Genomic DNA, 14,353 nt, shown 5'->3' with positions numbered 1-14,353 from the left:
CCAGTGAATTTTGATTTCTTTCTCTAGAAAAAGCTGAACATCGAGAAAGAGAACCTCCATCTATGAAAACAGGTATTTTACCATTTTTGGTTTATATTCTGTCTTAGGTTCACTATTTTTATTATATTCGAAAATTAAAGTAATGCACACAAGTCATTTTCACTGTGTTTCCTGGTAATGTGTCGTCCTATGGTTTTGTAGTGTAATCTAGTTTATCTGACCTAAGGGCAATATTGTTGTCAATCAAACATGGATTGCCAAACATGCAATTATGATAGAGCAAAATTAACAAATTAGATTTGCTTTTATGATTCACAAGGTCCTTCCAAAATATTCAGTATTTCACTGTTGTCAATATTAATATAATTTATCATACAGATTAAATTGATAGTTTTAAAATATCTTGTCAAATTACACAGGTTAAATTTCACAAATTGTGAATTTCAGCTTGATATATCCTCTTAAAAGAGAAGTTACCCCATTCTAAAAGTTAGCTTAATTCTTTTAAAATGTCATTCAATTTTTACAATATGTAATATTTCATATAGCTCAAACACTGAGGCATAGAGGAAGCTAACTGCAAAAATCTCTCTGTTTTGTTAAATTCTACCAGTTCTCATTTCAAAAATATGTGATGATATCCATAGGTAATCACTGTTTTTTCTTTTTTTTTTTCTTTTTTTTTTTTTGAGACGAAGGCTCCCTCTGTCGCCCAGGCTGGAGTACAGTGGCACTATCTCAGCTCACTGCAAGCTCCACCTCCCGGGTTCATGCCATTCTCCTGCCTCAGCCTCCCGCGTAGCTGGGACTACAGGCGCCTGCCACCACACCTGGCTAGTTTTTTGTATTTTTAGTAGAGAAGGGTTTCACTGTGTTAGCCAGGATAGTCTCGATCTCCTGACCTCGTGATCCACCCACCTCAGCCTCCCAAATCACTGTTATTTCTTAATGTGTCCTTCTAGCATTATCTATCCACCAGTACAAATATATATATTTTATATATATAATATATATAATATAATATTTTATATATATAATATATATAATATAATATTTTATATATATTTTATATATATAATATATATAAATTATATATATATTATATATAATTATATATATAAATATGTATATAATAAATTACATATATTATAATAAATATAATATATAATAAATATTAATATATAATATTATTTATTTATTAATTTATTAATATATAATAAATTATTAATAATATTAATATAATATTTATTAATTTATTAATATATAATAAATAAATATAATATATAATAAATATATATAATATTTTATATATATAATATATAAAATATATATAAAATATATATATTTGTACTAGTGGATAGATAATAGCTAACAGAGGGAATACAATTGATACTTTTTTTGTAGATACATTTTGTGTTAATATATAACACAAAATGTATCTACAAAAAAAGTATCAATTGTATTCCCTCTGTTAGCTATTAGTTATTTGACTTAATTTTAGATGATTCAAACCTGCAATCATAGCTAAATCTTTTCTACTTTTTATGAAGAAATAGAACTTTAGATGTACGATGACACAGTTAATGTTTTTAGTTAATATATTTTAGAAGACATGGTATATTGGAAAAAAATAGAATGTCTTTACGATTTTTTTTTACCTACCACCCATTCATTCTTGAGATTTTATAAAGGAACCTTATTGTTCAACATACTGGATTGGGAGAGTTAGCATAAATTAATACTAATAATTAATATTGTTAGTATAAATTAATATTAATATGTATTCCAAAAGGACTGTGGCAGAATATGTATTTTATGCTATTTCAGAAACAGTAAGAAGTTCAGATTTTTGTGAGCACTGATTAATATTGTATCAAATGAAATATGAGGTTTACAGGAATAAAAAAGAGACCAAAAAAGATTCCATACTTTCAGCCTTTACTGTTCTGTGGGAAACTCACTGGGAGTATGATTTGAAAATTATTAAAAACGCATTCCCTACTGTTCATTGTTGATATAAGCTTAGTCTTATTTTTACAATAAAAAGCAAAAGTAGGAAATATAAAGGGCTGATATGTCACCCATAGATAGAAAATTATCACTCATTTTCTTTTTTTTTCTTTTTTTCCTTTTTAGACAAACCAAAACCAACTCCAAGTAAGTGTACCATTTTAGAATTTTAAGATTGTCCTATTTCATTGTTTTAATTTCACAATTTCTTTGAGTTATAACTGAAGTTAAATATGTATGGTGTGTTTGTTAATGTAATAGCCATTATACTATTACTATATAAGTGAGTCTGGTTGACAAAGGATATTGTGTGTACAGGCATACCTTGGAGACAAAAAGCGCAACTAAAGGAAAATGGGTAGAGCAAGAAGCCATAGACCAATAAGCGCATGAAGAGATGTTTAGTGATTCAAAAAATGTAATTCAAGGAAAATTAGATGTCATTGTCCTGGCATACCTCGGGGGTATTGCAGGTTTCATTCAGACCACCATGATAAATCACACCATTTTTTGTTTTCCCAGTGCACATGAAAGTTATGTTTACACTATACTCTAGTCTATTAAGTGTGCAAAAGGATTATGTCTAAAAAATGTACATAGCTTAATTTAAAAGTATTTTGCTACTAAAAATATTAGTGATCATCTGAACCTTCAGCAGGTTGTAATACCTTTGCTGGTAAAAGTATTGTCTCGATGTTGATAGGTGCTGACTGATGAAGGTGGTGGTTTCGGAAGGTTAGAAATTTGTGGTAATTCTGAAAATAAGACAACAATAAAGTTTGGCACATTGATTGACTTTTTCACAAAAGATTTCTCTGTAGTTCGTATGGCTATTTGATAGCATTTTACTCACAGTAGAACTTCTTTCAAAATTGGAGTCAATCATCTCAGAGTTGGCTTCTGCTTTATCAACTAAGTTTATGGAATATTCTAAATCCTTTGTTGTGATTTCGACGATGTTCACAACATCTTCACCAGGAGTAGATTCCATCTCAAGTATCCACTTTCTTTTCTCATCCATGAGAAATAACTCCTCATCTGTTCAAGTTTGATCATGACATTGAAGCAATTCAGTCACCACTTCTAATTCTTTTGTTGCTTCCACCACATCTGCAGTTACTTCTTCTACTGAATCCTTGAACCTCTCGAAGTCATTCATAAGAGTCGGAATCAATTTCTTTCAAACTCCTGTTGAGATTGACATTTGGACTCCCTCTCATGAGTCAAAAATGTTCTTAATAGCATCTAGAGAGGTGATTCCGTTCCAGAAGACTTTCAATTTATTTTGCACAGATCCATCAGATAAGTCACTATATATGACACCTACAGCCTTATGAAATGTTCTTATTAAGTAATAAGACTTGAATGTTAAAATTACTCCTTAGTCCCATGGGCTACAGAATGTATGTTGTGTTCACAGGCATGAAAACAATATTAATCTCCTTGTACAGCTCCATTAGAGCTCTTGAGTGACCAGGTGCATTGTCAATGAGCCATAATATTTGAAAGGAATCTTTTTTCTTAGCAGTAGGTCTCAACAGTGGGCTTAAAACAGTCAGTAAATCATGCTGTAGACAGATGTGCTGTCATCTAGATTTTGTTATTCCAGTGACAGAACACAGGCAGAGTAGATTTGGCATAATTCTTAAGGGACCTAGAATTTTCAGAATGGTCAATAAGCATTGGCTTCAACTTCAAGTCACCAGCTTCACTAGCCTCCAACAAGAGAGTAGGCCTGTCTTTTGAAGGTTTGAAGCCACATATTGACTTTTTCTCTCTAGCTATGAAAGTTCTAGATGACATCTTCTTTTAATAGAAGGCTATTTGTTAAGTTGCTGTTGTTGTTCTTTTAAAGACAGGGTCTCACTCTGTCACCAGGCTGGAGTACAGCTTGGGGATCATAGCCCACTACAGCCTCAAACTCCTGGGCTCAAGTGATCCTCCCTAGAAGGCTATTTTGTCTACATTGAAAGCTTATTGTTTATTGTAGTCACCTTGGTCAATTATCCTAGCTAGATCTGGATAACTTTCTGCAGCTTCTATGTTAGCATTTGCTGCTTCACCTTACACTTTTACGTTATGCAGGTGGCTTCATTCCTTAAATTTCATGAACCAACCTCTGCTAGCTTCCAACTTTTCTTCCGCAGTTTCCTCACTTCTCTCAGCCTTCATAGAATTGAAGAGAGGGCCTTGCTATAGATTAGGTTTTGGCTTAAGGGAATGTTATAGCTGCTTTGATCTTCTATTCAGCCCACTAAAACTTTCTTTGTCTCAGCAATAAGGCTGTTTCCCTTTCTTAGCATTTATGTGTTCACTGGAGTAACACTTTTAATTTCCTTCAAGAACTTTTCCTTTGCATTTACAACTTGGCCAACTCTTTGGTACCCGAGGCCTAACTTTCAGCCTATCCCAGCTTTCAACATGCGTTTCTCACTAAATTTAATCATTTCTAGTTTTTGGTTTAAACTGAGCGATATGCAAGTCTCTCTTTCTTGTGACTACTTAGAGGCCATTTTAGATTACTAACTGGTCTAATTTCAAGACCACCGAGTCTCAGGAAATAGACAGGACTAGAGGAAAGGGAGAGGGACTGGTGAATGGCAGTCTCAATACACTAAGTTGTACACTAAGTGTAGTTGTACACTACAATACATTAAGTTTTACCACCTTATATGGGTGTGGTGTGTGGCACACCAAAACCATTACAATAGTAATATCAAAGATCACTCATCATAGACCACCATAACAGATATAATAATAATGAAATAATTGTAATATTGTGAGAATCACCAAAATGAGACACAGAAATGTGAAGGAAGCAAATACCATTGGAAAAATTATACCAATAGGCTTAATCATACAGGGTTGCTACAAACTTTCAACTTGTAAAAAATGTGATACCTGAGAATTGCAATTAAGTGAAGCACAATAAAATGAGTATGCCTGTATTACACTCATTAATCCTTGAATATGTATTTATTGAGCACCTATTAGGTATATGACACTGGACCAGGATGTATGAGGGAACCTGTCATGTTTTCTGTTGATGTACACCTGGTTTGCTAACACATTTACCATGATAACTAATACCTGTGCAAACAAACAAACAAACAACAACCAAAAAACCCAGTAATTGTATCTCTCTCTACTTTCGATTGTTTGTTTAGATGTATTGAATAAACACAGTATGAAGATCCCTCTAACAGTTATTGTGTGAGTTGAGAAAAATTAAGAGCACGTAATATATGTCCTCAATTTATTTAACACATTAGCTTTTTATTTTCTAATTTTTTTAAAGCCCTGAGGTACATTTTATTTTGTAATTCAAAATCACTGGGGTTTCCTGGACATTTTCAACAATAATAAAAATGCAACAGTAAACAATGAAGCTGTTCATTTAATCCTATTAGAATACTCAGACTGTAACCTGGATTAAAAATTGAGCATTTCAATCCGAAGTGTATCTGGATGTTGTATTTATATGTTTTAATACCCAGAACTAACCTGTTTTATTAACAGCACATGACAGATTCCCTAATAATGCAGCTACAGTTTACTTCATAATGGATTCAATGCCAATTTTAAACATTAAGTACAGCCTTTAGGCTGGAGAAATTCTCTAGTATAGTTTGCATTCTTGCCACTAATATGAACATTATTACTAAAATTAAGGGTTGAAAGTCAAAACTAGAATACTAATATGAAAGGTCATTATAAAACCATTTTAAAATACTGTATTTTTATGAAACATTATTTATTATATACCTTCACTGTTATAAAATATTTTATTTTTTTTCAAATTTTGAAAATAGCTACCCAAAATAGTTATGTAAGACTGATAAAACGGATACCACGTTTATAGAAAACATTGATATTTTACAAGAGATACTTCTTAAACTATCAGAGAATTTTTATTTTCTGGAAATGTTATTATTTGAAATTATTTGTGATACAAAGTTTTTTTTGAAAGAAAACTTGCCAGGTTTTTCTTAGAAATATTAATCTGTAAATTTACTGAAGCAACAAGAAGAAAGCATGGTTCTGTATGATCATAGGCAAAAGGCAAATATAATTTTATGTCTATCACTTATTAGACCGTAGTCAACATGAACTGAGTTTGTTTTTGTTATATTTTTAATCTCATCCCATGACCACACTCAATTGCATTTCTGACAGCATCTTATAAATGAAGCTACTTTAATAAATATTATATGAATGAATGTTTGCATGCATCCATGAAGATTAAAAATTTGTGTAACAGATTTATAATTTGTAATTAAGAAAACCAACCATGGAATTTAGAATTGATTAATTGTATCATGTATGTTTTTTTAATTTTTTATATTTCATTTTATTTTATTTTTAACTTGATAGGTACTTAGTAGTTGTATATATTTATGGGTACATGAAATATTTTTATATAGGCAAGTAAACGGGGTACCCATCACATCAGCATTTATCATTTTTTGTGTGTTATAAACATTCTACTATTTTAGTTATTTTAAAATGCACATTAAATTATTGTTGACTGTAATCATCCTGTTGTTCTATCAAGTCCTAGATCTTATTTATTCTATCCAATCAATTCTGTAGTATTTAAATATACCATTTTAGATTAATTGAATATTTGTTCTATTTTCAAAATAGATGCCTAGTTACAGTTATCAGAAATATTAATCATCAGTACATTTCTTTGCCATTTTGAGTATATGTGCCTATTGTAATTTAGGAGGAAATATCAGAAGATAAGTTTCAATTGTCTGCTACTAAATAAAAAACTATACTTTTTATTTTATTTTTTTCCTTTCTTTCTACATTCTTTTTTTTTTTCTAAAGAAGGAACATCAGAAGTCACAGAATCAGGTAAATATTTACCTTTTCAGAGGAGATAAGACAGAGTTGTGGAAACAGTATGTAAATTTAAGTTTCTAGCTGTATAACATTTAGAAAATCCCTTGGCTGCTCAAATTCCAGATATTCTGTTCTACAGAACAGGCATAATGACTTCCCAAAAGGCTTGTTATAACGAGTAAATAATGCAATATGTCCATTCTTAGCACGTACAAACTTATAAGTCACCCATTAAATGTTGTTTTTCTTCTCACTTTTGTCTAAAAAGTGTAGCAAGAAAATTATCAATTTACCAAGACTGCTTTGAAAACTGGATCCACATTTTGCTTAGAAATATTATGTTACATTTTTTATTGCTTTTATTCATTAGTTTACTTACGAATCCATCATGCCAGGCAAATTCTTATTTCCTAAAGGTAAAAATTTAACATGTAGTTGATTTTCCTGTAGTTTCTAGTTTAAACTTATTAACAAAGGCATGGCTTATTCTAGCTTCTCTTCAAAGCATGAAAGAAAAGGGGAGGAGGTGGGTAAGAGGGTCATGCCTGTAAGTAAACCAGGCTACTCAGGAGGGTGAGGAGGGAGGATCCCTTGAGCCCAGGAATTTAAGGGCATATAGAAAGACGCTGTCTCAAAAAAAGAAGAGGAGGAAAAAAGGAAGTAGGAGGAGGAAGAGGAGGAGGAAAAAAGGAAGTAGGGGGAGGAAAAGGAGGAGTAATAGGAGTAAAAGACTTAGAGGAGGAAGAGAAGGCCAAAGAGGAGGAGGAGGAGAAATTTTGCCCCTATAGGTGACTACATAAACAGAATGACCAAGCATAACAAAAAAGAAATGAGAGAACCCTGACTCCCTCCACTCATAAGATTCTCATCTCCAACTGTTTACTCCAAGAATGAGTAAGAAAGTTAGGTTTTTTAAAATGATGGTTTCTTTTTGTTTTTTTTCCCCTAGGGAAGAAGAAAACTGAAATATCTGACAAAGAAAGTAAAGGTAAAGATGACATTTTAAGACATGTACATCAAATTAGCCACAAAAACACAGGAACAAAAATACAAATTTATACAAATTATATGATTTAAAAACAGTTGATGAAAATGAAGACACTGATTTTATAACACATATCATAATTATAGTACATTACAGTTCATCATGCAAAACATATAGGTATTGCATTTTTATTAAATATCTAAAAGGATCAGGAATTTAGAACCGAAAGCAGACTCTACCTGTTACTACTAAATTAAAGCTGCTGACTTCTTTTCATATTACTACTGAATTGTGAATATTGCCTACACAAAATTCAATTCCTCACCTTAAGAAGACTTGTTAATAAATATATTACTCTGATACAGAGAAAGTGGGAAAGATCTAAAATCAACATCCTAACATCACAATGAAAAGAACTACAGAAGCAAGAGCAAACAAATTCAAAAGCTAGCAGAAGACAAGAAGGTAACTAAGATCAGAGCAGAACTGAAGGAATGAGAGACACAAAAAACACTTAAAAAAATCAGTGAATCCAAGAGCTGTTTTCATTTAAAAGATTAACAAAATAGATAAACCATTAGCCAGACTAATAAAGAGGAAAAGAGAGAAGCATCAAATAGACACAATAAAAAACGATAAAGAGGATATCACCACTGATCCCACAGAAATACAAACTACCATCAGAGAATACTATAAACAACTCCATGTAAATAAACTAGAAAATCTAGAAGAAATGGATAAATTTCTGCACACACACACCCTCCCAAGACTGAACCAGAAGAAGCTGAATCCCTGAATAGACCAATAACAGGTTCTGAAATGGAGGCAGTAATTAATAGCCTACCAACCAAAAAAAAAGCCCAGGACCAGATGGATTCACAGAGGAATTCCACCAGAGGTACAAAGAGGAGCTGGTACCATTCCTTCTAAAATGATTCCAAACAATACAAAAAGAGGGGCTCCTCCCTAACTCCTATTATGAGGCCAGCATCATCCTGATACCAAAACCTGGCAGAGTCATAACAAAAAAAGAAAATTTCAAGCCAATATTCCTGATCAACATCGATGCAAAAATCCTCAATAAAATACTGGCAATCCAAATCCAGCAGCACATTAAAAAGCTTATCCACCACAATCAAGTCAGCTTCATCCCTGGGATGAAAGGCTCGTTCAACATACACATAATGATAAATGTAATCCATCACATAAACAGAACCAATGACAAAAAACACATGATTATTTCAATAGATACAGAAAAGGCCTTCGACAAAATTCAACACCCTTTCATGCTAAAAACACTCAATAAACTAGGTACTGATGGAACTTTTCTCAAAATAATAGGAGCTTTTTATGACAAACCCACAGCCAATAGCATACTGAATGGGCAAAAGCTGGAAGCATTCCCTTTGAAACCCAACAAAAGACAAGGATGGCCTCTCTCACCACTCCTATTCAACACAATATTGGAAGTTCTGGCCAGAGCAATCAGGCAAGAGAAAGAAAGAAAGGGTATTGAAATAGGAAGAGAGGAGGTCAAATTGTCACTGTTTGGAGATGACATGATTGTATATTTAGAAAACCCCATTGTCACAGCCCCAAAACTCCTTGAGCTGATAAGCAACTTCAGCAAAGTCTCAGGATACAAAATCAATGTGCAAAAATCACAAGCAATCCTATACACCAACAATAGACAAACAGCCAAATCATGAGTGACTCTCATTCACAATTGCTAAAAGAGAATAAAATACCTAGGAATACAACTTAGAAGGGATGTGAAGGACCTCTTCAATGAAAACTACAAACCACTGCTCAAGGAAATAAGAGAGGACACAAACAAATGGAAAAACATTCCATGCTCATGGATAGGAAGAATCAATATTGTGAAGATGGCCATACTGCCCAAAGTAGTTTATAAAATCAGTGCTATTGCCATAAACCTACCATTTACTTTCTTCACAGAATTAGAAAAAAACTACTTAAAATTTCATATGGAATCAAAAAAGAGTACATATAGCCAAGACAATCCTAAGCAAAAAGAACAAAGCTGGAGGCATCACACTACCTGACTTCAAACTATACTATAAGGCTACAGTAACCAAAACAGCATGGTACTGGTACCAAAACAGAAATATAGACCAATGGAACGGAACAGAGCCCTCAGAAATAACACCACACATCTACAACCATCTGATCTTTGACAAACCTGACAAAAACAAGCAATGGGGAAAGTGCGGATTCACTATCTCATCAATGCTGTTGGGAAAATTGGCTTGCTATATGCAGAAAACAGAAACTGGACACCTTCCTTATGCCTTACACAAAAATTAACTCAAGATGGATTAAAGATTTAAACGTGCCAGGCACGGTTGCTCATGCCTGTAATCCCAGCACTTTGGCTGAGGCAGGTGGATCATGAGGTCAAGAGATTGAGACCATCCTGGCCAACATGGTGAGACTCTGTCTCTACTGAAAATACAAAAATTAGCCTGGCATGGTGGCACATGCCAATGGCCCAGCTACTCGGGAAGCTGAGGCAGGAGAATTGCTTGAACCTGAGAGGTGGAGGTTGCAGTGAGCCAAGATCGCTCCACTGCACTCAAGCTTGGTGCCAGAGTGAGACTCTATCTTAAAAAAAAAAGAAAGAAAAAAGAAAAGAAAAGAAAAGAAAAAGATTTAAACATAAGACCTAAAACCATAAAACCCTAGAGGAAAACCTAGGGAATACTATTCAGGACATAGGCATGGACAAAGACTTCATGACTAAAATACCTAAAGCATTTGCAACAAAAGCCAAAACTGACAAATGGGATCTAATTAAACTAAAGAGCTTCCACACAGCAAAAGGAACTATCATCAGAGTGAACAGGCAACCTACAAAATGGGAGAAAATTTTTGCAACCTATTTGTATGACAAAGGGATAATATCCAGAATCTAAAAGGAACTTAAACAAATTTACAAGAAAAAAACACACAACCCCATCAAAAAGTGGACGAAGGGTATGAACAGACACTTCTCAAAAGAAGGCAAACATATTAGAGAAATGCAAATCAAAACCACAATGAGATACCATCTCACACCAGTTAGAATGACAATCATTAAAAAGTCAGGAAACAACAGATGCTAGAGATGATGTGGAGAAATAGGAATGCTTTTACAATGTTGGTGAGAGTATAAATTAGTTCAACCATTGTGGAAGACAGTGTGGTGATTCCTCAAGGATCTAGAACCAGAAATACCATGTGACCGAGACGTGGAACCAACCCACATGCCCTTCAATGATAGACTGGATAAAGAAAATGTGGCACATACACCATGGAATACTATGAAGCCATAAGAAAGAATGAGTTCATGTCCTTTACAGGGACATGGATGAAGCTGGAAACCATCATTCTCAGCAAACTAACACAGGAACAGAAAACCAAACACTGCGTGTTCTCACTCATAAGTGGGAGTCGAGCAATGAAAACATATGGGCACAGGGAAGGGAACATCACACAGTGGGGCCTCTCTGGGGGTGGGGGTTAAGGGGAGGGATAGCATTTGGAGAAATACCTAAGGTAGATGACGGGTTGATGGGTGCAGCAAACCACCATGACACATGTCTACCTATGTAACAAACCTGCATGTTCTACACATGTATCCTAGAACTTAAAGTATAATTAAAAATAAATAAATTAATTAATTAATAACCCTGTTACTATTTCTTCTATACAGAAAAAGCAGGCATGAAGCATCTTAAAGAAGAAAAAGGTAATTTTTTAAAAGACTAAAAAATAGAATGCAAAGCCCTGAAGCTACAATATTTTAAGTCAAAATGTATTTATATCATATGAAAAAAAAAACTTTTCTAAATGTACGTGATGAGTGCTAGCCTAAGTAAAAGAGGAAATGTAGTAAATAATTGGTGGATATGTAGTAACGGCAGTGTCAAAGAAGCAATGGATGTTAAGCCAACCCACGCAAATAAGCATCGATTTGTTCTGCCATTGATGAGCAAGGTATAAAATGAATCACAATGCTGCCGTTTTTCTTAACATTGGGTTTATTTATTTAGCAAACTATACCATATAATATGACAATTACTGATTTGAGTATAATTATCATAAAGCTTACAAAGGTCTTAATTATCAAAGAAATAGTTTATTGGATCAGTAGGAAAGCATTCTTAGACATATCAGAATTATTGTCAATAACAAAATAACTCTTTTTTGTTTATCTCCAAATCCAGTTAATCAGAGTGACCCATTTTTCATAGATTCTAGTTAATTTTGTTCCTACATTCATGTTATACCTCTGTTTACAAAACAATGTCTAGTGCTAACATTTATTTTTGTTAGGTACCAGTTGGATAGAAAAATTTTTGAAAACCACCTTGAGAAAATATTTATAACACTTAAATTATCCTCATTCTTTAAAGCCTAGCGTTGATGTGAGACAAAATTTTTATGGAAATTTACTTTAAAAATTTATATTTTAATTTACATTTTCTTTATTAACAGTCTCAACAAGAAAAGAAAGTCTTCAATTACACAATGTGACAAAAGGTAATCTTGAATTACATAACTACTATGTTCGTATGAAAATATCTGAATTATGTTGTTGCTTAATATTATTAAATTATTTTGGAACAAAGAAATCTAGAAGATACAAACTTCTCTTAACAGCAGAGGAAGTGGACAGGTAGAAAATCTAGCAGAAAGCTTACATTTCAATAGAAAATAAGAAAACGTGAAGAAATCAGAACTATTAGCAACATTAACATGAACAAATATTCTGTTACACATCAGAAGAAAAAAATTATCAATTACAGAGATTTTTTTAGCATGAATAATGTCAAAAGTAACATGGTAGTAAAAATAAATATTACTGGGATTTATTTTTATCTATCACTAAATAACATATAGTTAAGATCATGAATATATTTTTTATTGCTTATAAATTAGAACTTTAAATTAATTCAACCTAGACACAAAATTGGCAAATGCCAGCATGCACAATGCAGACATTTTTTTCTTAAAAAGAGAATGATCTATTTTGCTGATATTATCATAAAACTATAAATAAAGTTTATACTAAATTATGTAGCCTTGGCAACATAATTTTAGGCAAATTCAATTACTTTTAAAAAGCGCTTTAAATTCTAAGGTGCTAGGTAAACAAGTCATAACTAAGACAACTATTTTCATTCATAGCAAATACATAAATCTCTAGTAAGGAGAGAAAAAGCTTTGTTTTTCACTGACTCTCTTTTACTGCTCACTGTGGTGTGTATCCGTGAAATGACTAGACATATCTAGACATACCTTTTACACATAAAATTATTAATGTATCATAATTATCACTAATATTAAGAGGTAAAACTTTCAATAGAGGGGCAAATTACATTTGTAGAATAATATAGGGGCATAATTTTTATATTAAAACGTTCCTTTAAATATTGTTTAATATCCTTTGAGATAATCAGCCAGAAAGATGAGAAAAAATAAATTAATTAGAAAACGTATGGTTATACCTTTTCCTATTATTAGTTTACTTAATTCTTAGTAAAGCCCAATTATCATGCCTAGTTTAAAGATGAGATAAGTGCAATAAAAGAAAATCTAACATCTCAAGAGTATTTATATGGTACAGACAAGATTTGGCTCCAAGTTTGTATGTTTCCAAACACTATAATGGTTAAGGCCATCTATTCGTAGTTCAGTATTCTATTACGCTGCTGCAAATACAAGAGAAAGTTTTCTGCCAATCACAGCCGCCCAAGGATAGAGTATATCCCAATTTGCCCCCAAGGGAGTGATTATTAGAGAGATGATTTGAGGAAACCTCTGCAACTCAGCTGTACAAGGGATTCAGACTTCTGATTCAGACTTCTCACTCTGTTCTGTGAATCTATCGTTTTAAAGTCTTCATCTTGTGAAAACAGTGGAGAAAAATGATTACGTACGAAAGCACAAGTCCAACTCAGAGATAATTGAGAGCAGGCATATTCTTATTCATTCCTTCATTTAACAGTTCATTATATATCAGTCAAAGTCTGTTTTTCCCTAAATTTCTGTCTTCCTAACCAATGCTAGTAGTTTTAAAGAAAAAAATAGTAACATGTTAGTCTTAGTGAAATAGTTTTCCAAATTATTTATTTTATAATTTTATGCATGAAGCATAGTACTCTAATAATACTGAAAATATGTATCCAAGCTGAAAATGTTTTTTTAAATAGGAATAACCTAATTTTTATAAAATTTTAATCCTTAGGTTTATGTTAGAAACTCTACAAATCTCAAAATAAACCATGTAACACAGGTTGCTTAAAAATCATATTTTCTAGTCTGGCTCTTTAAATGAGACTAATGTCAGAATGGAACTGTTACTAGTCTTTTTCAAGAAATTAGAATGTCTGCTCTAGTGTTTGGGACAATAATTTCACCTTAGTTATTTTGTCCTACATACAGCTTAATAGGAAAGCACATTTCTTTGAAGAATAATAACCTCTCATTGAAATAAATAAG

At 32.6% G+C, this 14,353-nt stretch overlaps 1 protein-coding gene across 1 annotated transcript in view; it reads left to right on the top strand.

Moving 5' to 3' along the window:
* Window positions 1-14,353, top strand: part of TRDN (triadin) — a 407,513-nt gene that overhangs the window by 353,749 nt on the left and 39,411 nt on the right. Inside the window, exons 33-38 of the mRNA XM_063621032.1 lie at window positions 28-72; window positions 2,137-2,157; window positions 6,847-6,873; window positions 7,811-7,849; window positions 11,562-11,597; window positions 12,347-12,391. Coding sequence (XP_063477102.1) covers window positions 28-72; window positions 2,137-2,157; window positions 6,847-6,873; window positions 7,811-7,849; window positions 11,562-11,597; window positions 12,347-12,391 — 213 coding nt within the window. The remainder of the gene's footprint in view (window positions 1-27; window positions 73-2,136; window positions 2,158-6,846; window positions 6,874-7,810; window positions 7,850-11,561; window positions 11,598-12,346; window positions 12,392-14,353) is intronic.

The sequence above is a fragment of the Symphalangus syndactylus genome, chromosome 2 (assembly GCF_028878055.3).
Source record: "Symphalangus syndactylus isolate Jambi chromosome 2, NHGRI_mSymSyn1-v2.1_pri, whole genome shotgun sequence".
Taxonomy (NCBI): domain Eukaryota; kingdom Metazoa; phylum Chordata; class Mammalia; order Primates; family Hylobatidae; genus Symphalangus; species Symphalangus syndactylus.
The sequence above is the reverse complement of the archived record's forward strand: the minus strand, read 5'-3'. Positions and strand labels throughout refer to the sequence as shown.